Source organism: Falco naumanni, chromosome 3, assembly GCF_017639655.2.
Source record: "Falco naumanni isolate bFalNau1 chromosome 3, bFalNau1.pat, whole genome shotgun sequence".
In the NCBI taxonomy this organism is placed as follows: Eukaryota; Metazoa; Chordata; class Aves; order Falconiformes; family Falconidae; genus Falco; species Falco naumanni.
In genome coordinates, this window is record NC_054056.1 from 14,169,284 (window position 1) to 14,194,966 (window position 25,683).

The 25,683-nt window shown below is 37.9% G+C and overlaps 1 protein-coding gene across 7 annotated transcripts in view; it reads right to left on the reverse strand.

Annotated features, from left to right (window-relative positions):
- Positions 1-3,339: 3,339 nt before the first annotated feature.
- GNB1 (G protein subunit beta 1) overlaps positions 3,340-25,683 on the reverse strand; it is a 45,481-nt gene continuing 23,137 nt past the window's right edge. For 5 of the 7 annotated variants that reach the window (XM_040588924.1, XM_040588922.1, XM_040588923.1 and 2 more), the window contains 10 exons: positions 20,080-20,187; positions 19,364-19,402; positions 17,520-17,626; positions 15,709-15,772; positions 13,275-13,437; positions 10,530-10,596; positions 8,814-9,015; positions 8,227-8,443; positions 5,425-5,536; positions 3,340-5,047 (listed from right to left, as the gene is read on the reverse strand). In XM_040588924.1, the coding sequence (XP_040444858.1) occupies positions 5,430-5,536; positions 8,227-8,443; positions 8,814-9,015; positions 10,530-10,596; positions 13,275-13,437; positions 15,709-15,772; positions 17,520-17,626; positions 19,364-19,402; positions 20,080-20,136 (1,023 nt within the window). In that variant the 5' untranslated portion in view covers positions 20,137-20,187 and the 3' untranslated portion in view covers positions 3,340-5,047; positions 5,425-5,429. Of the gene's footprint in view, positions 5,048-5,424; positions 5,537-8,226; positions 8,444-8,813; positions 9,016-10,529; positions 10,597-13,274; positions 13,438-15,708; positions 15,773-17,519; positions 17,627-19,363; positions 19,403-20,079; positions 20,188-24,491; positions 24,623-25,683 lie in introns of those variants that run through there. The other 2 variants (XM_040588926.1, XM_040588927.1) reach the window with 2 other exon arrangements.

The following is a 25,683-nucleotide window of genomic DNA, read 5'->3' on the forward strand; positions in this document are numbered from 1 at the left end:
GCCCTGGCCAGCCCCAGATGTGCAGCCCTGTGGTCAGGCAGCCAGAAACCTGCCAGTCGCACACCAGGGAACAGGAACCGCAGCTTGTCTGAGCAGCATTCCCTGCAGAAAGAGTTTAACATGACCAGTTCAGCCTGCAACAACAACCAGCCACAGCAGAACCAAAACCTTCATTTTCTCCGTCCCAAGTGACGACAGAGCCAACCCCTGGATTTTGATTTACCAGCAGGTTTCACAACAACAGTAAGAAAAGGAGACAGAGCAGGAACTTTTTAAATCTTCAGGTACACTAGACCAAAGTAATGATGTCTACATCAGCAGATAACACTGCTAACAAAAAAAAGCCATGTGACAGGACACAAGCAGCTGCCATTCAGACATAAGATGTCTGCTCCCATTGCTGAGCAGACAGGGAATTTTCCCGTGACAGGGCCATCCACATCAGGGCTCCCAAGGGAACAGGCTAAGCATCCCTGTTCTACAACAGTGCAACTGAAATCTACTGTTTATTCCTTCAAAACTTTCTCCAGTACTTCTTTCTCCCTTTCTAGTAAAACCCTGAAACAGAAAAAATTCAACTTCTCACGTGCTTTAGGAGAATTATTACACGTTGGAATGCAATACAGATAGCGAGCAATTCAACTCAGATCCATTGAGCTACCTGGTGTTTAAAACAGAAGCAGAATTTCTAAAGACTTTATAAAAATAAAAACAGTGTATGACTATACAAAAATAGTCAACTGCTGTTATAACTTGTTCATTTATTATTTTTTTTTATTCTTTTCCCCAAATCTGAATTCATGGTTACACCTACACTAAAAACAGTGCTACTCGTAACACTGATCTGTTTCAGACCAAGTTACACAGAACTCAGCAAGGGTGGCAGGTTTTATTGTTTACTTTGCCACTTCCCAGAAACCAGATCATTCTATTTTTAGCTCTTACAAGGCACGATTCAATCAGTAATTCAAGTATGTTTCCCAGCTGATTTAAAACATACACTCCAGGTCACAATGATCAACAGTCAGAATGGCCAACTCCACTCTTGGCTAGTAGAACCTCAGATCCCTTCCAATACATTAAATTCGTTAAAAAATTAAGGGCCTTGAGTGGCACAGAAAACATTGTAATTGAAAGTCTTAACTCAGATATCGAAATTGAGAAATCTGTTATCTCTTCCTTCACTTGACTCCTTCCCCTCAGCTGCACGAGAAGATTCCAGTCCCATGAAGTCCCTCTATTTCTGGGACACACCTTCCAACCCAGGACCAGACAACTGCTTTTCCCACCTCCACACCCACCCATTATCCAAGTACCTCAGATCCATCGGTCTTGTCCACCTTTGCCATCTAACATGCTTCATAAACATGCAAACTTCTACTCCATCCTCCTTCGCAAAGACACCACTCCTCAACGCTTCACGTATCTAGTATCTACTCGGGAGCCCATGAGTAAGAAACTGCAAGCGCTGCCACTAAGACCAAGCAGAGACAAAGCATTCTCACATATTGGTGTTCTCAGTTCATGAAACCTTGCTCCAGAAAATTGCTAGCAGCTAGGCGAAGCTGCTCTTTTGGAAACACATCCCAGAATTATCTGTAAGTCAGAGTCTCTTCAAAGCCTACAGGAGCTCCTGTGTCACTACGATTGCTATAGGTAAGATCACACATGCCGTTTTGGTTTGGCTCCTGATCCAAGCCCACCCTAAAGCTAAAGGCATTTGAAACTCAAAGACTTGGCCCAAAGACGCAAGAGTTCAGAGCTTCTCACTTTGCACACCCGTTTTTCTTCAGTTACAGCTCTCTGAATAACTAAGCACACAGACAGATATTTAAATAATATAGTTTAAAGCTTCACATTTAACAGCACTGTCTGTAATAAGAGGCATTTGCAACTGTTTGCATTTCAAATAAATCATGCTGCACATTAGCCTCTTGACACAAGAGGTTACTATCTTGGCAGGGATTTTATTGCCAGCAAAGGCATTCTCAGCACAGGCAAGAAGCAGTAATTTAACATAGGATAGAGATTAAGGAAGGTAAGACAGATCATGTCTGCATTGATTTTATTATAGACTAGACAAAGTCACAGATGAAATACCCGTTGGAATAAAAATGTACCACATGAGCGGAAAAAACAGCTATACCATTTGGAATTGGAAAAGACTAAATCTGAATTCCCAGATTTAAGCATTTCCAGCCACGAGCTACTTACCAGTACTCTGCAGTCCAAAAACCCAAAGCCTGCAGTTACCGGCTGCTAGCTAAGTAATGTCACCATCATATTTTCCATACTCACAGCTTTTAAAAACTTCTCCATTGAGGCTGAGAATTTCCATGTTTGGTATGAAACCAAGCCATGGCATTGGAATTCCTCTCGATTGATGCAAAATGAGGGAAAAACCACTTTTGTTTAGGTCAGAACAAGAGAAGAGACTTTACCCACTAAAAATACAAAACAAAACCCTCAAGTGGACCGATACCAAGCTGTTAAACCAAATGCTTTCAATACCTCGTTTCAGGAATTTGCTTCTGTGGGTATGAAATCCTTTTCTTTTTCTTTTTTTTTCTAGATACAGTTCCGCCTTGTGGAGACTTTGCTCTTACCAAGCATTAAAATGACAACTACTTACCTTTCTCAATCCCTACAGTAAGGACAGCTAACAAGGACAACAGAGCTTATTTGGTCAGATCCTCAAATGGCAATAACACAAGATGTCCCGCTCAATTCTTTTCCTATTCAAGGACACAAAAGTTTTAAAAGAAGTTACTGAACATTTTGCAGATTTCCTATTTCAGGTGTTACACTTTTATATTCCACAAAGCATTTTTGTGATGTATACCACACGAATCATACTAGTGACTTTCATTTGGAGGTTGAGCTAAGAGAGCTACCAGCAGTTTTTGATTAAGCTTTTGAGCAGCTCTAGCAGTCAAACCAAGAAACGTCCGTCTTGCATTGTTCCGAATGGAGGAAGCAAAACGCCTGCAGCCACTAAGCTCCTCCACATCCCTGGCATTCAGCCTTAGCACATATTGCATATTTACACATACACATCCCGGTGACACTTTCCAATAACAAAACCCATGAGCCTTTTAGTTCATCTCGCAGCTCTGTTTTGCTTTAAAACGAAACCCACATCTCTGCACATGAATACACACCTCATAACATACTGCACACCCTGCCCAATCAATCATTAAAAATCCAAGCTGTTTTAAAATGCTGAACAATTTGTTGTGGGGCAGCATACATGTGCCTCATGTTTATTTCATAACTCAAATCCTGCTGGAAACAGTTTTGGGAGTTGAACAATAAGCTGCAAAACAGATCAGTCAAAACTCATGTCAAACTGCTTTATTACATCTTAAATAACATTACATTTTAATATAGTATCTATCTTGCATCCAGCTTTCTTGAAGTACACTGACTTTAAAATTAAATACAAAAGGTGAAGAGGGATACAGGGCGTGGAGAAAGCTCTACAGAGTAGTTTCATGAGAGAGAGTAAGAGGGAATTCATCTTTTATGCCAAATCCAGGCCTAACGCACAATTACAGCACATTTTTGTACAGAATGTTGCAGAAAAAACAAAATGGAGAAAAGCTACTACTGCTGCTAGGAAGGAGCATTTCTGGATACAGTGAGAAGATAGGAAAGTTTAACAGAACAATCTGCTGTCCAAACACTGCTGCTTTTAACATTTTATTTGAAAAGAAAGCCAGGAAAACCTGCTCATTACAAAAATGACTCTGATCAGATGCAAAGGACTCATCCTACAAGAGGAACTGGCTGTGAGGAACTGATTTATAAAGAAGATGGTCTAGGTTCCCTCCTCCCACACCCCAGAATCTTTGACAGCGATTGTTTGAACAGGCTGTTTCTTTAAAAAAAAAAAAGTGACTTATCACGCTACTCCAAAACGTGCATAGCTTTGTACTCGAGTTCTTCATAGATTTATGCACAGAGTAGCAACAATAAATGAATACAGCGACAATGGTTACAGTTTTTAAACAGGTTATTTCTTCAAAGAAAAAACATCTAAGGACTTAGTCCAATATGCACTTTTTAGCATTTCTACAGCATGCGATTCTAAGAGTAAACCCACCCAATATGGCAAACAATCAAAAAAGGTTTTTTTTTTTTGTTTAACTTAGAAAGTTCAAGATCATTATTTTCAAAACATTGATTTGTACATCATTTCATACACAAAGAATTGACTCAATACCCAAGTGTAGGATAGGTCTCTTTTGAAAACAGAGATTCCTGGTTGTTGAGACTTATAGGATAGTGTTAGGATATATAAACTGCCCTTTCAAGTGGACAAAACCAAAACAGATTAAAAAAATCAGTGTGGTGAAAAAGGGGGGGGCAGGAGGGACCAAGGATTGCATTTGTTATCCATAAAAGGTGAAAGGATTCTTTAAACAAGCATTCATTACCTTTTACAGCATGTGCTTGGTTACCTTACTGCTTAACATTATCCTATATATGCCAAGTTTTGTGCAACAATTATCTGTGATACTAAAAAATAAAATAAAAAAATTAGGGACTAAATTTACAGCGTTAACAACCCCCAGATGCTCTGGGCTAGGACTCCCTTGTTTTGCTCAATTAAATACATAAAGAAATGTATTTAAAAAGGAAACTTGAAAAAAATCCTGCTACAAACATGACTTTAAAATTTGCAAGTGTGTGAGATAAAGTCCTTAACTTCAACTTGGAAACTACAGTGAAAGCTAACTGTTTCACAATTATGCTCAAGTTTATTTTCTGGTCATGCTTTTATGATAGTGTTTCATTTTTAAATTCTCAAGACAAAAAAAAATGGTCCCAAAAGGAATGCACAATTTCATTTTGCTTACAACACAGAAATTCTTCTTGGAAAGGTAATTGTGCTCTTCATTTCAGCAACAGGAGACGGAAAAGATCTTGCCCTTTGAAGTTGGGGAGGATGGGGGTCCAAGTTAGTATGGTTGGATTGGATATGCTATCATTTTTAATTTTCAACCGTTGGAAACTTCTTCCAGTCATGGAGTCCGCTGCTCTTCTGACACATAGAAAGATTTGTTAACAGTTGCACTTTGATAAACCACAATCAAGTTTCAAGTTTGCTCTCGCTACCCACTGACACATTCGGCCATTACCTCACCACTGTCAAGAATGCCATTTATTTACCAACCCAGACTCAGAAGACCATACGGTCATCCCAACCAGGAAAATAAAATATGCCAAAAATAGTTCATCACAAAAATGTCCTTGCATACATTAAACAAATAGCCTTTTAAGAACACAAACATGTTTTTTCTGCAGTGACTTTCCTAATCTGAACTATAAGCTTGCAGCATGAGTAAAACAGCACTGTTTGGACCTGGAAAAAAGCGTTCTGAATCCCAAACAAGGAGTCTTAATTAACTGGCCACCTACCTGCTTCAGTTCCAGATCTTGAGGAAGCTGTCCCATGATCCTGTTGCCACTGCCATACCATCATCAGTCACACCTAAGCAACTGACACGGTTATCATGACCGGCAAGGACACCTATAAATAAGAACATGTAACACACACATTACCTTCATGATTTCGTATTTCAGTTCCAGTAACAGAGACGCGCACATTTGGATTAGTCAACATATCCAATCAAAGATCTTGAACAAACATTGCTGGAATTTTTAAATGCTTTTGTTTTTATAAGCACAAACATAGATATAATTGGGTGGGTTTGCAAGGGGGTAATAGAGTAAATGCATTACTCCAAAATTTTCCTTGTGTATTCCCCACATTATGACCTTTACTGGTTTCTCATGAGTTGTCAAGTCACCACCCCGAAAATTCTGCTGACAATGTCATAGCAATCATAACCACACACTGCACAGCTCATAGTATTTCCTCTCCACAGTGATAAAGATCAGTTAGATTTTTACAAAAATTTTTACGTGCAAAATCAGAAGTTAGGCTGAATTATGTTATGAACACTAAAGCATTTTTAATCTAATTTTATCTTACTACATTCACAAGCACTTACAAGACAAACTCCTATAAACCCATATTGACAAATAGATTGTATCTGGTACAATTCAATTACAGTATTAAAAAAACCCAGAATCGGCACATCAAACAGAAAAATTAATGTTTTCCTCTATCCCCTTTAATTTAAGGGTTTGCAGCAGGTAAAAAGAAAACTGAATTATGTTCAAGCTCTTTCTCATCCACAGCACTGAGCTAAGATATTCTTGACAGTCTTAAAACTAATCTTCCAGCATCAATTACACTGCTCATAGGATTCTCCTCATTCATATTTTGGGCTTTCCCCCTCCATTTACTATTCTCCAATACAGAACATTAATTAAGTCAGTTTTAGTTCTTACACGAACTAATACGTTTCAAAATTAGTATTTTTAGCTGCTAAAAGTCTGTGTAACAATGACTACTTGATACACAAGGATTCCTGATGTTTGGACAAGTAACATTTCTGATCTACTCTGTAAAAGCAGTAACGCTGTGCGAGTAACACCATTAATCTCCAGATCCTATTAAACCCATACAAGCGTCTAAGCCTCAGCACAGAATTGTGCCCTCCTGCAGCAGAAACCAAATCGTGATGGAGCAGACAATACCATGTTCAGAAATTCAGTGCGATACCAAACACAGCTGCCAGAGCTAAGAGAAATACCATAGGGTTACCTAGGGTGTACTGTGGATATAGCATCAGTATATCAAGATGTGGTCTACTACCACATTAGTTATGCGCTGCAATTTGGTAAAAGAGCATGCCAGGCAGTCTACATTTGAATTGAATAAATAACCAAGGTGTTTAATGTAGAATCAGGCATAATAGAGGTGTCAAATCTGCTCAGCAATCTTAAGTCTCAGAATATCTCAAATAAGCAGAACATTTGACAAAGTACTTGTTGAAATCAGTTCTAGAACTTGGGAATAAAGAATCAGACTTCATGGGTATGTGGCCATAAACCCAGATCAATATAAGGAATTGTCTCTCATTCCTACAGGTAAGCAGTATCACCACCACCTCCTATTCTTTTTCTTAATGAAGGTCTTTCAAAGAGAAAAAACCAGGGAAAACCATGTAATTGTTTTCACAGTACTTAAATACAGCCAACTGTAAACTAACCTAAACACAAATCAAGGGAATTATCTCAATTCATCTCCATGCAAGCTTCTACACCCAATTATGGTCTCAATCAGAAGTACAAGAAACTCGAGTTGTACATCTCGACACACAGACAAGGCTGATTCATAAAATGCATTTCAGTACCAAAATAATTGTGTTCGGCATCACCAACTTGCAAACAGAACCAAATGCTATTGTACAATATATGAACAAAGTATCCACAGTTGCAGCTTCTCAGCACTGATAAAAACTATCATGAATACTGGAAGGAAGAAAGAATAAAATCTGAGTGGTAAAACAAAGTTGCTAGAAACAGAAATTAACAAACCCAGTGGAAACTATCTTGGTATAGTCCAAGATTACATGATTGTTGACATTTTTTTCAACCTGCAGTATGTGCTCCCCTCAAAGCAAGGAGTCAGTCTGCACCAGATAACGTACTCACAAATGCACGTGGAAGAATATTCTGCTTGGCTGGTGGTTTTTGTTTGCTTTTAAAACCCACCTATGATAATTTTAAAAGCCCTAGACTACTTTATTTGGTAAGAGTAGGTGCTTGTTCTCCTCCCTGTTCTGATACAGGTAACAAAACATTTGCAGCCTAATTTATACCTTTTCTCCTTTTTTCTAATACGAGGTTTCACTTTAAAGAACTGAAGTTAAATTATCTTTGAACCATAAATTTCATACTCATCTCCTCAAAAGATAATCTCCAGTGTTTGCTGTTTCACTGCTTTCTCTACAGCTACTGCTACAAATAAAAAAATAAATAGCAACATTAAGGTTTAATTTTTGAACAGTTCATATATAAAAAAATGCCATAAAGTCTAAAAAAAAAAAAAAAAAAGCCCTCCACTTCCAAACCCTTGTCTTTAATAGCAATCTTCCTATTCTCAAGCATCTATTATTCCCTTCTATTTTTTAGCAGTATTCCAATTTATTTATTACCACCATTAAGCTACTCTCATCACCCGTCATCCTAAAACAGGTTATCACAGAGTTTTAAAGAGACAGGGAATGCTACCATGTCCATCTATATGACAACTTACACATTCAGTACGCCACACTGTTTATAATTTTTAAAACCCAAACCATTTACCTGCCCTATCGGCTTTCAGTGTGTCCCAGACATTGCAGTTGAAGTCATCATAACCAGCTAGGAGGAGACGTCCGCTCTTGGAAAATGCTACAGAGGTGATGCCACAGATGATGTTATCGTGTGAATAAACCATAAGTTCTTGATCAGCCCGAAGATCAAAAAGCCTGCATGTAGCATCATCCGAGCCTGTGGCAAATGCGTTGCCATTTGGGAAGAACTTTAACAGGGGAGGAGAAGAAAGAAAAAAAGACACATTATTTCAGACTATTCCTCCGTCCCATTGAATATACCGTTTTGTACGGACCGAGTGAAAAGAGAAAGCAGAAAAGAAGAGTATACACCTCTCCACTACTGAGACAGGGGAAAAACCAGTGAAGTGATTAAGAGCATGCAAAGAACTGCCACTGTTTCCATTTACCACAATGGATCTGAAGTTGTACAAACTTCAGGTACTTTCCCCAGCTACAAAAGCTATTAATTAAAGAAAATATGCCATAATACTACCTCATACAGCACATGCTTAAAAGCAAAGACCAGAGAAATAGAAATTTATAAATCCCATGTCTTTTGTTCAAGTTAATACATACACAGATGGCATTGATGTCTGACTCATGGCCAGTGAAGGTTTGCCGACACATTCCTTCTCTAACATCCCACAGTTTGGCAGAGGCATCACAGGCACCAGAAACAAAACACCGGGCATCAGGAGCAAGAGACAAACTCATGACATCTCCAGTGTGCCCAGTAAATGTCGTTGTCTGCTGACCAGTTTCTATGTCCCAGAGAGCGCTTGAAGGAATAATTAAAAAGGCAAAAATCAACAAATTTGCACTCCATTAGAAGGTCTAGACTGCAATTCTTGCCTAAATCTGTTCATTTACATCACTGCTAAGAAGGAAAACTCCATGAAGTATAAGAAATATATGAGTAGCAGTAACAAACATTCTTTGTTGAACTATTTGGTTATGTTACAGGATAACTGCACACAGAAGATTTTAAAAGCTATCTTAAATTTTAAAATATTGAAAGATTTAAATTGAAACAGTGCATAAAACCTAACTACTAATACTCATGGCTGTTTATACACAAAGTTCTTATGACATGCCAATGACTATTGCCCAGTACTACTACAAGGCTGATTTAAAGCAGCAGTGTTAAGGCTATAGCAAAAGCTGAGCCAGCTTTTCTCCTTTTAAAAACTTAAATCACAAAGTTACACATCCTCAGTATGTCTGCCATCTCAAAGCTGCACCACTTGCCCAGCAAAATCACAGCAAGATCACTACTACAGTGATAATCTAAGAGTATAAAAGGATGAAAGAACACCATCACCTCCCTAACAAGAGGTCCAAACGGTTAAGGAAGATTTTTAATTTCTGTAATCAGAATGGTGGCAGATTTGCACTAGGCAAATACTTTGATACTGTACTTTGAAGCCCAGCTGAACCGATGTTAAGGACCAACTGTCAACCAGACAACTAACTGTACAGTTACTACAGTTGAAGCAGCTGTATTTTTTATAAAGAGCATTATTTTAACAAACCCTGTTTGCACTTGGTTTGTTTGTTTTTTTTTTTAAGAAAAACAACACATATTTAGAAACATTCTTGTGTAAAAAACCAAACATATATATTCAATAGCTACTCAGAATCGGTGGACTAATAGGTGGGCATTCAAAGAGACTGACATTGTGTAGGAAAGGTATTTATTGCACAACCTTTGCTAGAAGAACTGCTGGGTCAGAGAACTGTAATGCTTTTAGGAATTAGATATAATAGAAAATTCCCTGAAAGAAGATTGAGGTCTTTTTTTGTTCAGAAGCTAGTACTTAAGACATACACCTACATTCTCCTCAAAAAAACTAACTACTGTCACTGTAGAGTATTTTCTAAGAGCTCTTCTGAATTAACAACTTAAACTAAATTCTGTGTTAGAAAAAGCTAAAAATGACTTTACAAATGATACATACTGAATACTAAACAAGTTTGAGAAAACTGAATAGTCTAATACACTTATTTCTGAAAGCCAAATAGTTATAGTAAAAAAAAAAACTTCCCATACCATCTTAACACAAAGAATTAGGCCAGAGTCTTTGGAACATGGGCATAACTAAACAGCCAAAGTTCACAAAATTTCAAAGTCCAGCTTTTCCATTACTAATAAAACATGACCTATGAACAATAATCAATCACATTTAGTTTCTGGGTGACGATTAGGTTTACGAAGAATAAAGTTTCCTTCAATAATAGAGTATAGCTGTGAAAAGTCATTACTAACAATCACGTCAACATTCTACTGCTTACCAAGTGGTGTCACCAGAGCTGGTAACGATTTGATTATCATCCAAGAAACGACAGCATGACAAGTATCCTGAAAACAAAATAAAAAGTTGATGAATAAGACCAGAGATTACTCTTCACATTGCATACTGGCTTGCTTATGTTGCTTCTTCCTCTCCTGAAGATGCAGCAAGAACTACTATATAAGCTTAAAATACAAACGCAGCCGATCTTTATATAGGAACTTCCATTGTTTTGGACAAACAAAAATGTTTGGCTCTTTAGAGACCATGCCCAATTCAACTGCCACACTAGCACAGTGATACACTGGCATCACAGCAAGTCAGCCTAAACAAAGATATCTGTGACACAGAAGGAAAACTTAAGCAGCTTAGCCAAAGAGGGTAGAAACTTTTGGAGACACCTTGCCAATTTTTCTGTTGGTAGAGAGTGGGGAGATTAGGAGGAAGAAGAGAAAGAGAGTGTAGCGAGGCAGAAGCATGGAATCCACTGGCCAACCTGGCAAGAAGTATAGGTAACCCTGCACCGTATACACTAAACTTTCTTTAAAAGTGGATCTGTAATGTCACTGCATCCAGGAACAACAAATGCTTATGACCTCCACAGTATCGTGCAACTACTGAGAAAAAAAACTACATTCTTGGTCAGTACAGAGAACAGAGACTATACATCGGATGTTTCCCAACAGTGGCATCAAAGAATTTCATCTGAAAGCTCTAAAGCATCTTGGTACTGAGGTACCACAAGCCAAACTATCAAGCTAACAACTGATTACAAAATATGTCTGTCCTGCCAGCCGCCTCTGTTTCAGACAAACATCTTCTGAAAATCCAAACTACAGCAAAATATGAAACCTGTAAACATCAGCTTCCAGCTATAGGCTTTGTTCAATTCTGGAACAGAAATGAAGCTCATTCTTCAAGAAGATTCCACACAAACTGATCAGGCCTCAAATGTACTCCTTTGATATTCCTTGTATTACAGCAAAATCCCGCTTCTCATGTTAAGTAAACCGTTTCCCCAGTGATATAGTTTATAACCATAAAGACCATTAAGAAGCTATGTATCAATAGAAATAATGCCCTTTTATTGCTAAAATATTTTTCAGTATTTTGATATATACATGGCCACACACTGCAACCTAAAACTCCCTGTGTCCAAACATCTTCCAAACTTCCCTGTGTCCTGAAGGGTGGGCAGGAGGCAGGGGGAGAAGAGAAGAGCACCTTCCTGGAAATCACTTTACTGGTCATATCACAGCCACTATCTGAAGGTCAAATCAACACTGCATTCTCACACCCTTAACATCATCCACAGGGTACAGAATTCCTCTAAATCAATAAAACATGCTTTGCAAGAAAAACAGCTGAAAGAAAATTAAGTAACATTAAGTATACTTTAATTCACATTTAACTTTCTGCATAAAAATTCGTTAACGTATAACTGTTTATTTCTGAGTAACCTTATTTGCTTCAGTGAGCAGTCTATACCATTTTCTTTACTCTGAATAGTCAGAAAACCAGCAAGGCACAGAGCCCACCTGACATTTTGTCTGAAGAACTGTTAGAGGCTTTCTCTGGAGCCAAGCTGACAGCCTTTAGAGCAACCTACCTTTGTTTTGGATTAGTCCTTGTGGAAACAAAAAGACCATAAAGATGACACGCAGCTTCAGAGCTGCAGCTTTAGGAGAAATGCCTAATTACAGTTCATTCCTTCACTCAGATTGCTGGAGGTATTACTGATTCCACAAGAATGCAGAAGACTACCGATGTATGCGGCAGGCTCAGTACTACGTGAGAACTTTACAAGACGCCAAAGTGCCTAATAAATAGCCAGTGTTTTCATTTTCAGCAGAGTTCAAGAAACAACCCACACAGCTTTCCTCTGAAAAATTTTCCAAGCCCATTCACAGAAGAATAAAAATACAACCTGTCCATTGTCAGACAATATACAAAAGCAGCTCACACTTTTCATGTTACTGCTGCTTATATGGTGCTCATCTCTGTTAACTGTACATTCTTCGGGAAGTGAGAACCTCTTCAGCCACTGAATTTGCTTTAGTAGGTACTTTGTGACACTGGGTCTCTTCGTTTGTTCAGAAACAAAAACTTTCAACTTATCCCCAATACTTAAAACAGTAGCTTTTAAGCACCTTGAGGGATTTTCTTGCTTCAAAAATTAACACCTGCGTTTCTACAATCCTTCTTACCTAACAAGATAAATGTTGCTTCACCTGTCACTAAGACAACTTTGCAGCTACAGTTTACAACCTAATTCACCAAGTAAAGCCTACAAGTCTACCCCTCTCATCAACAACAAGGAAGCCCACCTTAGAAACTGAAGGCAAAAATTAGTCTATTTATTTTGGGAAGAAGGGAGGGAAGTAAAAACAGAAGAGGAAGCAACACCACATCTCTGCAACTAAAAAACAGCTCCACCAGAAGGCAGCTGTCTTGCTTATGAAAAGTTAAAACACATTCTCATTATACTTCTTTTGTTCAAAGAGTATCATCCTTAAAAAAAAGTTTTTAAAAAGGAGGGAGAAAAAGCCATTTAAAAACAGGTAGCACGCAGCTAAAGTCCCACCTGAGAAACAGAGGTGAACAATGAAGTTTCTCTCTTCAATTAGGAAATTATGTTTAAAAGGTTGTGGTTTGTTGGGGTTTTTTTGTTTTGTTTTGTTGTTGTTTTTTTTTAAATCTTCACCATGTGCTTAAGTAACTTAGATCATTCTGAACAGGCACTCACCTGTGTGACCAGCTAGTTCACGGCTGACACGTACATTCCCTTCACGAGTTTTCAAGTTATAAATGGAACAGATGTTATCAAGACCACCACAAGCCACATAATTTCCAGAAGGAGCATATGCACAGGTCATGACCCAGGATGAACGCAGGGGAATAGCATGCACCTGAAACCAATACATTAATGTATTTCATCTGCAAAACAACTGGTTCAGTAATTTATTAGCAGGAAGTTTTTCACTTCTCTCAGGACATACATCATCTTTTTGTCAAAAGGACAAGAAGAAAACAGTGAAAAGTCTTTGGCTGTTTGAGTATCAAACTATTTTGAGGGTAATTTGCATATATAGCTCACCAGGCTCATCATTACTTGTAATGACGTAATTAATACCTCACATTTGCCTTTCCTGCGTTCAGTTCAATCAGCAATTTTTGTAAAAACAAAATTATTTCATTTCAGTGCTCTGATTACTATTGGTTTATTATAGATTCAGGAAAATATTGACGTCCAAGTACAGTCAGCAGAACTGCAAATTCCAGGCTTAGATGCTATGCTATGAATGAACAAGTAAGGAAATCGCTTTCACTGCCATTTAAATCCTTCTTTGGAAACCCACTGCAAGCAATCAAGCTTCACATTTAAATAACTACCCCATGTTTCCTTGTCATGCTGTGCTCAAAGAACTTACTAAAAAAAATTATCGAAGCTAAACCTGTTCTATCTTGTAAACTCATTGCATTCATCCTTCAAATTTGTTCATAACATCTTTAAGAAAGTGATCATATCCTTATAGATATTGTGAGATTTCATGCAATATTAACAATCTTCTGGCATTTAAGTAAACAGTAAAGATTACTGTAGTAGCAGAGGAATATACAGTAATCAGTGAAACTACAGCAATCAGTAGTTAAACCACCACCACCACCCTGCACTAAAACCAGAACCAGCTCGTTTTTGGAAGCCTTCTACCAAAGAACTATCAGAATAATAAACTTGAATAATTTTATTTTATCATCAGGAAAAGCTGATATTTCTGACAACTGCGTTACTGCCAAAAGAACATCCACAGACTATCATTCAAGTATTTTTGCATTAGTGGCTTCCAGGTGCTACCTGGTCAAGTTTAATACCGTTTCAACACCAAGCTGTTGCCTACCTATCATTCCAGAGGGTTGGTGGTTTGGTTGGGGTTTTTTTGGTTTTTTTTTTTTTTTTTGGGGGGGGGGGGGTGGGGGGGGGTGGGGGTGTTGTTTGTTTGGGGTTTTTCACTTCTTCTGGGGTGGGTGTTTTTTTGTTTTCATCCCAATCGCTATTTCACTGAATCAATACTGCCAAGAGGTATGGGGGGAGGACATTCTTTGCAGCTGAACAGCTCTATTTCCGATTCTAGTAAAAATTTTACCAGTCTAGTAACAACCTCTGATTCCATTCCCCCCAGTTAAGAAAGCTGCCTTCTGCCTCTTGATGCTGCCATGGATTACTTGGTATTCATGTAAGAACTGAAGGTACCAATACAGAAATCATGGTATACAGTGATTATTTTACTAGCTTATCTTTCACCTGTTACAGTAATTAGGTCACATTTTCCTGCAGGCTGGGGTCAAAGGAGAAGGATGAAGGCAAAACCAGAAGGTTTTTATTTTTGCGCTTTTTTTTTTTTTTTTTACAAGCAGTATTATTACTCTTTAGAGAAGTTGTGGATTCATTAATTTCACAACTGGGATTCAACAATAATCCTAGCTTTTGAGGTTGATGCTGCAATTGTTTTTGCTTCTTTCTCCTCTGTAGCGTGCCATTTGCTCCAGCACATTGGCAAAACTGCTTTTAAGGCTATGACTAGCTAAGCCATGAAAATTTATTTCAAATAAAGTCAGTTCCATGCTCCTGGACATGCACAACAGACTTGAACAGGTCTGTCAACCCAACTTAAAGGGGCAATGTGTGAATTGCTGATAGCCCTGATGCAGTAACCATAATCAGAAAATACCAATCACTGTCACATGAAAGCGAAAGTAATCCTGAACTGCATCACGTGACTGCAGCCAGAAAGTGATGACCCATTATCTATACACCAAGTCGTTCAATACTTAACTGCAGACACCAAATTACTACAGCTATGCTTGATTCTCTGACCTTTCTGGTGCAACCTGCCGATTACTTCTTGCCCTCTGTTGACCAGTTTCTCTGCAGTACCAAAACAAATCAAAGCCTTCTCTAGAATTAAGTATTCCACTGTTTTCCATTTGTGGTGCACATTTCTCTACACAATGTGCTTAAGATACTGCTATATTCTTTAAATGCAAACTTTCTTCTTTTAGACAATTCAAAATTTGGTCTTAGGACCATTGAACTAACGCGGCCATCATCACGACAGGCAACATTTCCTTCCTTTGTATTTGCAACTGAATTACATCGCAACACACCCATCAAGGCTTACCTTGTTTGTAGTATAGCTGTCCCAAATTATAAGTTTGCCATCCTGGGAGGCACTAACTAGAAGCCTAGAGAGGAGACAGGAGGAAAACACAATTATTGCACGAAAAAAGAAGGATCATTTTTGTAAAGACATTTGCCTCAACTATCAAGGCCAAGGTACTTGAAACCATTTAAATACAGTGCGGCATTACTCAATTCAGGTATTAGCACTATAAAAGTAATTTTGCGAGTACCCAATTTCAATGCTAAGTTTTACAGAACCATGTGATAGAACACTTGCATGTTAACACATTCTGACTTCAGGAAAACTGTAGCCATATAAGTAACATCTCAATCTTGAAAACTGATGGAGAAATCCTGCACAGAATCAATGTTTCTGTGTTCTGCATGCAGCCTTCAGATTCTTGGAGTTTGGCAATCTATGCTATCAATATGTTTTCCTTTTTCCTACATTTACAACAGGAATTTAAGTTACAAAACATCCAAAACCCCTGAATGAATGTCAGCACTGAAATACAATGGAAACAAAACGCAGCAAAGATATTGCTAGTGGAAGGGTAGTATTAGAAGATTTTTACTCTAAATTGGCACCACCTCAGTCCCCCACCCAGCGATCACATTTGAAATGTGATGCACCTAATTCATTGTTCAGAGCTCTCTTACTTGCTTTGAATGCATTTGATAGATCAGATATACTGACACGAGAAGTCTGTATAGTCTCCACATTTTCTAAGTCACTGTGGATAAAATACTCCAATATGGTACTCAAATTTGTTCTGTGCATCTTCTTCCAACCATTTTCAAGCTGAACAATACCAGGCAATCAGAGTACTCCAGTCTCTCTGCATTTTTTTTTCTCTCTAGGTTATATTTTAGAGCAATCTTGAAACATTTTGCCAAACAAATTGAATCCCCATCTTTTAAATAAGCTGTATGCTGAAGAGAAGCCTGAAGCAATGAACTCTACCTATCTGTGGAAATTAGCTTCCTTCACAGGCATAGAAAACTGAGGTGTGAAACACTGAGTTTAACAACGTAACAATTGTGTTCATTGTGATTTTTAAGTACTAAGCAATTCGGAAAGGGAAAGTTTAAGTATGCACCTTCATGATGCATACTGTCATCTTTGTTAAGCACTTGGCTTGTTGCTTTAGTGTATTTACTGTATGGATACACACAAGAGTTCATGCAGTTCTTCCATAAGGCACAGCTTATTTACACAAATGTGGTAAGACTCTAAGTTCAGTATCAAGCTTCCAGCAGAGGCTACCTGTAACTTACAAACACCTTAGCTGCAACTTCAGAATTCTTAAGGGGAAACTGATCTGTTCCTGCAAGGAAGCAGCAACGTATTCTTTGAACTGAAGTCTGAAAATTTGCTGCCATTAGTGTGCCTTAAAATTCTTGTAAAGAAAAAAGAATGAAAGTAGCTGACGCTACTGTCATTTAGTTTCTCTCTAACCAAGTATCAGTAGTTAAGAGGAAGCATTTAGGGAAAAAAAGACAACTGATAATGAAACCTACTCTATCTCCACAGCTCCTCAAAATTCATGTGCTACTGCAACTACATTTTTCAGGCAAGCAGACAAAGACAGGTATTGTGCTATCAAACTTAGATTTGGATTGGAAAAACACAGACATTAGGAGTGAAAAAGTGATATTAACTGTTTCTGAATTCACTTGGCTGTCTGAGTTCTCTTGGAATTAGCAGTTCCTAATGGTCAGAAACAGAAAAATAACAGCAACCTTGGCATCCAACTTTCCAAAGAACAGTGAAGCCAGCGATGCAATTTTGTTATCACTCGCACCCACCTGGAATCAGTCCCCCAGTGCATTGCATAAATTTTAGCCAGGTGTCCCCGGAGTGTTCTTCTAGTGCGCATTTGAATTCTCCCCACTGGGTCAATATTGGCTGTGATCTGAAACAGGAATGGTGTCACACACTGAATTTTTCACTTCAGAGTTCCAGAAGTAACACATCATACCCAATTACATTTAAATGAGCATTTCAATGCAGTGTAAAGTCCAACATTTTCAACACTGACTGAGTTTTTACAAGTTGCCTAATCAAAAGTTTCATCATTTTATGTGCTGTATCTTTATTGAATGAAGAAAACAGCCTCTCTATTGCATTTATAGAGTCTCAGAAATCACTTTGTTTAGGTTGTATCTTCTCAGACTTCTAGGATTTCAGACCTTTGATCTGAGTTTTCTACTCCTGTAGAGATAAAAGCACTAGACTAACATTTTTTTTCTAGAAAGATGGGTGTGGGGAGGTATATCAGGCTTTAAACATGTCTCCACCTTTAAAGAATGAATTAATAACTTGCTTTTGGCTCCAAATGGCTTTCCCTTCCAAGTATATGATTATCAAATTCATAGTACTCCTGATGTAACTTCTTGAAGATAAAAGTAGCCTCTAGAATAAGTGAATAGCAAAGTGAGGAAGTTTAGCTGTCATTATGCTGTTAAATTAATTAAGTTCTCCAGTCTGGAAAGAACCAAAAAAACCCCCCAAAACAGTACAACACTTCCTTAAGTAGTAGACTCCACAACAAATCCAAGAGTTTCTAAGTTTATTTTATGGATAACGTCTGCATACTTCTCATGTCTGTGTTACAAAATTCTTTAGCCAGTGCATTTGAGTAAAGATCTCTGCTTCTCTTCAAAGGCTATCAACACAGCTTAGGAGTCAGATGAACAGCTAAGAATGCTTTCCTGAAATAAACTCCTTTCATGGTGGACATCTTTCATATTAACTAATAATGAAGCTTTTTTTTTTTTTTTCCTTTTCTCTTTTTCCAAACTTTCATCCTGGAAAATACTCTACATCATGCCTCATATAAAATGAGATCACAAGATATGTATGTACACTTAAATAAATACTGATCATACCTTTAATACCTGATACTTTAGTGACATTTTAAATTAATAAGCTGACATCAATCACTTTTGTACCAGCTATCTTAAATCAGACACACAGGATTAATAGTCAGTATTCAAGCAAATATAGTGAAATAGGTGACAAGAGTAAATTGATTCATGATGTATCTAGAAAAAAACCAAAGACTTGCCACCTGTTCCAATGCCATAATAAGCTGCTTCAGTCTAAATTCCTACCAGATTTCTAGAAAAAAATGCTACTGTACCTCCATGAGATACATCTCCAGAGCTGTATCTCCAGAGTACAAATTTTCCTTTCCCCAAGTTCATGTTGGCTGAAGCCACGCCAATAGGATGGAAATGTGATAATACAGCAAGATGCTAAGGTATTAGCCCGAGTTCAGAAGCAGTTCAGACATAAGTGCAGCATCATGAGGAAATAAGTAGGTTAACCTCAGCGGGTCTTATGGTTCAGACTACCACGGTAACGCAACTGCACTACCACCGTATCTGCAGCAGAACACAGAGGCTCCCCTGCATTATTTTCCATTGAGATGTGCCCCGAGTCACTTCTTTAAGAAGCTACTGCTCTCAAAAACTGGACAAATGTAAACAGCGTACTTATTTCTGGAAGAAACCACCTGAAGGCAAAACGAAAAAACTAATAAAAAGGAGGAAAAAAATACTCACTTGCACTTACCTTCTTATACCATATTTTCTTTTGGTAAAGAAGACAAATTTTCATAATTCATGTTAAACTCTTAAATGCTTACCTGAGCCAGGGTGGCATCCGCACATGCTTTCCTAGCATCCTGCAATGGGAGAAAATTGGAGAAATCGGAGAAAGTTCTGTACATTTCTTTATGCTCTCTCTCTGTTTTGTCAAATTGATCAAGCACACTCAAAACAAAATTCAGAAAGCCTTCCTGCTTGTCAACCAGAGAGGACCCAGCCTAACTGCAGCACAAACATAATATGCTGTCTGCTGTCAGAAAACATTGAGCATATTGATCATTTATAACTCAGAAATTTTCTTCTTCTTTTGAAAGAAAGGTAACAATTTTCACCATGAAGACAGTCAAGCAATGGAACTGCTGGCCCAGACAGGCTGTTCAGTCTCCATTCTTGGAGGTTTTCAAAGCCTAACTGGACAAAGGCCTGAATAAGCTGGACTCACTTCAAGCAGATCATTGCTTAACATTGGTTATGGTCTGCCTCAGAAAGACTTCAGTAAACATTTATTTTGATTAAATGCATTCTGTGCATTATTTGCATAACTATTATCTTCTAAGCAATACTTAAGACCAAAAAATAATTTCCTAAAGCATTTACAGGCACTTGCCCTTTCTAAATATCCACAACATTAACTCTGACGTTGTGAAACTATTTAACTCAACACATCGTTTCTGTCCATCTCTCTTCTCCTCAAGACACACAAATGACAGTTCATCTGTACTGGTGCTTCAGGATCCACGGATACAATACGTACTCTGATTTGGTTTTTCAGTTGCTCAGCCTCCTGGCGTAACTGGTCAAGCTCACTCATTTTCCTGTGCTAAAGGTGTGCTTCACTGCCACCTCTGAAACAACCAGAAATCTGAAAGACAGGTGATAATAATGAGAATCAGTAGCAGTCATAGCCTGAAGTTACTGGAGTAGAAAAGTCCTTCCAGCCACCTCAAACAGCACTTGAAAAAAGGCAGACTGGTTTATAAGTATTGGAACACACATGAAAATACTTCTCTGAAATCTCTTCAGAATAAGGTGTTACCACACATGAATATACTTCACTTTTTTCCAGCCACAGTAACTAAAATACTACTTGGACTTATTCCTTTCCTCCAGGTCTCATTTTTGCAAATCTTTTTTTTTAAATTAGTGTTTTTCTGATTCGGTTTTGTATAAACTCAAATTTCTCAGAAGGGAACCAGCAGATACCCTAATGTTAGGCAAGAAAATCAGAACTGCTCTATAGGTTTTAAGAATAGAGTAAGAAATCTGTCTACCAAAGAATAAGCACCTTAAGCATTTACAGACTGACACAAGCACTTGCAAAATGCTGTAGAAGAGACCTATTATGAATGCTATCTGCAACACAGCAGTTATGAGAAGTGTTCCAATACAGGAATAAAATGAGATTGCTCACAAATGTTGTTCATGATTTTACTTTTTTGTAAAGACAATTGCTAAATTGTCTCCCTGAGATATCCAGAATAGATTCTAACATGTTGTCAGGATAAAACTATTATTTTTTGAATGTAAGGATGAAGGGAGGAGTTTGAGAAACTGCTGCCAAACATTTTCCCCCTCTAAGACTCTATTTTCCTAGCATCAATAAGCACCAAATTACTAACACGTATCCCTCTGCCTGCTGTACTCCGCAGCCAGCAAGATAGAGGCTCAATAAATCATAATGATCACTGAAAACTCTCAACTACTACCTATACAGTCCCTGAACTATGGGACTGTTTTCCGAAATAATAACCATCTAGATTTTTAAGCATAGAACTTACATTTAAAACCCACTGTTCCAGAAAGATAGTGTTGGTGTTTTCCCTAGCATTCCATACCTAAACTTCAGCTGTTCTTGAACTTTTTGTTTTAAAATCTCTGCAGCTTGATACCAATATGAGATACTGAGGAAACATGCTGATGAAGTTTTATCTTTCATTGCAGAACAAGATAATCTGTTCCGTTTTCAAATGCTACACAGATCACCTGGAGTTTATAAGTAAACACTAGTAGCATGTTTTTTGAACATTTATTAGCCAGAACTGACCCTTTATTATTAAACAAAGCAAATGCTTTGCTAGCAGCTTTACATATTATTCTGTTAAGATTTAATCAGCTTATTTATCTTTGCAAGCATGCGTGTGTTGGTTGTTTGGTTTTTTTTTTCCCTAAAGCCCTTCCCAAGGAGAAAGATGAGGATAAATTCCAAATTTTTACCAAAGTAACAGAGAATATACTGTGGAGGCAAACTAAAGCAGCGGAGCAAACATCACTGTCAAAAGACAAGAAGCCTCAAAAGAGTTATTAAGAGTTTAACATTCCTTAAATGTTGCTGTCCCACATCACCAGACATATCTCAGAGTTCTCTTCATAGTGGCCTGTATTCCAAGGCAAGGACCTCAAGGAACAAATGTCACATCTTGTTGTATCATCATTTACAAATTTATGCTCTTCTCCGAAACCCAACATATTTTAGAAAAGTCATTGTAGCTAGCTTGTCTCAAAACCTCCATTCACACAACTTCAAAGCCCTTTCACTGTATTGTGAAACTAGGTCTCCCTCTCTTCTGGTCCCAGGGTCATCTGTAAGTCCCTTTAAGACTGCTTGTTCAGCAGAGTCCAAAATCCAGTTAAGACAAAACCTATCAAGAGTGGTTTATTATCCTATAACCACCTTTTGTTTCAAATGCTCTTCTGTTTCTCAAGACGTTTTGTTCATTCTACATTTAAGACAAAACACTCTGTGGTTGGGTGTCCCTACAGCTTTTAACACGCAGTCATCACTGTCCACAGCTCCTGTGTATTCACACACATTGTGAAACAGTATGCACTACTCTTGCCATAAGGAAATTAAACTCTAAAGGCTGTTCTTAAGAATAAACTGCAAATTTTCAGATCTTTTAGCTTTTTGATATCCAGTTCTCTTTCTGCCATTCTCCAAGTTAATATATAAGCCCATTTTGCACTAAGCAAATACTAACTTCTCCAGGCAGAATACAAAGAATTTAGAGATGGTATCATTCCTGTTTCAGAGAAAGAAGTAACGACCCAAAACTTAAGCTTTGCTCAAGGTCACAGCAACTCAAGGACAGGATTAAGGTAAAGATTTAGGACACTAGAATTCCAGCTGCAGAGTTACAGGTAACTACACTGAAAATTTACATGCAGCTTTATTTAAATATAATAGGATGAATAATCTAATGTCAGTCAAAGCAGATACATTCTCTAGTAACACGCAACTTAAAATAGCACCAATTTTTTGTGTGCGCTATGCAACAGAATTCTCCCGTAATTAAATGAAACAAAGCTTCTTCATATCGAACAGGAAGAGGCCCACAGAGATAAACATTAATCCTAGGAAAAAAGTCATACTGAGAAAGTTTACTTCACAGAAACTGAACCTGCAGTTTAATTTAAAACAAATCATACAAGCTTATTTCATGGCTTGTGCCTTATTGCTTAACATAGCATGCACTGAAGGGTACTACTGCAAACGTAAAGCCAGATGAAGCAGCCCAATAATATCGAGTGTCTTCTGCAGTAACACAGAAGCAGTAACACTGATACAGCCACATGAGAAGCTGAAGGGACGTAAATCGCATTCTCTGGGTGATGGGATATCATAGCTTAACTAACATGTACGTGTGTGCCTTCACACCAATAAAACCTCCATTACACTCCGACAGGCCTAGCACAGTAACTGTATGGGTACTTTTGTTACAAAAGAGACTGTCAGACCAAATTCAAGACAATACTCTGCCGCAGCACTTTGCCTCCATTCTCTTCCAAGTCCCACTTAGGCAGGGGCAGAACAACCCAAACTTCACAATCTGTAAGGATTAACTAAACACACTGATGGAATTCAACCTTCGGAGTCATTTCATAAATGTTCTTTGCCGCACAGGGAAGTCCAACATGCATATATGTAACCTGCCCTACCTATTGTGCAGCTAACCTCCTAAAATGCTTTATTTGTGAGCTCCACATCAAGACAGCTGCTCACTAACATTTTAAGGAAAGCTTCTTTTTAATGAACAACTTCAAAATGGTTTACCATCACTACAGAAACCTTCACACCTACATATAAGACACTGTCTCCATTATCACGAGGCAGCAAGTTGTTCAGGGAACTTAACTACTATTGTTGAAGCAGCTTTATGGACCTTGACCTTCGGCCACTTGCTAGGTGGGACTTAGGTTTCATTATTTGCTGCATGACAATTAGTAGCCAAATGCATAGGACCCTTCATGTCTTTCCCACCTCCAACATCGTATCTCCGAGCAAGTCCCTATCTCGAAGTTAGATACACTTTTAGAGTTATAAATTAGCCCCCGCACATTACCAGCAACTCCAAACTCTGGACTGCATTTCTGACAGCATCCATAGGAATTAATTAAACCAGATTTCCACATCCCCTTTGTAGTTTTTGTTGCTTCAACGTCAACAGGAAGTTCTAATTCCTGCCAACTCACTAACACTCAGGAAACAAAAATCCTAATGAAGCCAAGGGCATTAAAATATAGCAGTTCTCTGAAGCAGACTGTAAAATTTATGGGACAACCAGCTTGGTGATTCCTCTATTTCTTTTACACTAAGTCTTAGGCAATTAAATTTATGGCAGAAACATGAGATCCGTGGGGGAAAAAGGGTTCCATCCTCTCGTGTACCTTTCAAGTATACTGTAAATCAGCAGAATTTACTAGTGTCTAGCATTTGAAAAAAACCCAAATCTTTAAAAGAGCAAGAACAGGTAAAGTCAGGAAAATGTATAGGAAAACAAAATATTTTTACCTGTTATCACTCTTGATACATGGGACATTTTTATACACATTTATTCGTATTATACACAGAACTACCAAGCAGAGACTGTTCAATATATGATATATGCTCATCACAAACTAGCACAATTGAATATCAGGAAATAATGTATTTTTGTTTCTTCGCATGTTCTAAAAGGCATTTCACCCCCATTTTAAAGGACAGTTTCTAGGAGAAACTGTAAGCTTGAACTGGATGATGCTTGTATTTCTGGGGGTTTGAAAGACATTACAAAATTTCCACATCAAGCAAACCTCATGCAAAAAATAACTACTCAAGTTCCACACACTTTTTTTCCAAATAATCACCATAGCTGTAAGGAAATAGATGGCAGCCAAACCCATGCTTACCTCACTTTCTTTTGAATATGTTACTGTGTTCTTGAAGGCAGTCTTCTCAAGAATAACACATTCACTTTGCTGAACTCATTCAAGACCTTTCCAGAGGCTGAAGTGCTTAAGTGTCTCTGCTCTAAGCCTAATTCCCCCTAATCTTGTTGACAAGTATACCTTGTAGATAATTCTCTTCTTGCTAGGGACAACAATATGCATACTTGCAAAGTCAGTTTACTAGTCTTCACTACTCCAAATGACCCAAGTCTCTAATCTCTTCTTACAAGTTACCCATAGAAAAGTCACTTTGTTCCCCACACAGGAAAATCACATATTGACTTCACCTAATTTATTACTTTCCATTTATGATAAAACTTCACAATTCAACTATGTCAAAACAATTTGTGTCACTCACCTCAAAGTAACAACTTCGGGGTTTGTTTTTCCTCTAAGCTACGTGAGCTATATTCCTATGCAAAAGTAAAGTTATATAATTGACTGTCTGCCCAGTGGATGTATATGTTGAACAACTTCACACAGAATCTTTGAACTGAATGGAAAGCCTTATGAAATCTACAAAACTTCCACATACTTCCTGCAAATAGAGATATACTCTAGGACCCCAGTATAATAATTCTAATTTAAAGGCAAAGCTCACTACCCAGAAAACAGTGACAGAACAATTAAAAGACTAAGCAAGAACTCAAAATCGCTCATTTCATTGTTACAACTCTAGTGTCCTTTCCAGAGCTCAAGCTGTTTATGCAATTAAGTCCAGTTACTGAAACCAAGGTATCATTAATATCATCACATTTATATGTAGACTGATGTTTGCCTACATTATAAGAGAAATGGGAAGAGTTGAATACAACTCATCCAAAAACTAAATATGATTCCTCCGAAAAACCACCTGGTAATAGCAATGAGGCAACTCTTACTAACCACTTTGTATTTTAATTTTCTCACACCATTCCTATTTAAAAAAAAAAAAAAAAAAGTAAAGAAGGACAGTCTTCCATCCTCCCCGAAACAGCCTGTCCTGTGAATTATCTCTACAGATTCAAGGAGAGAACACAATTTTAAATCACAGCTATCATTAAATCAAATATTTAGATCTTCTATCCCCTGATGGCCAAACCTTGTTTGCTACAAGGTATCTTAACTATACATTGCTACTACCAAAAAGTAAAGTAATCCCACCAAGCCACTG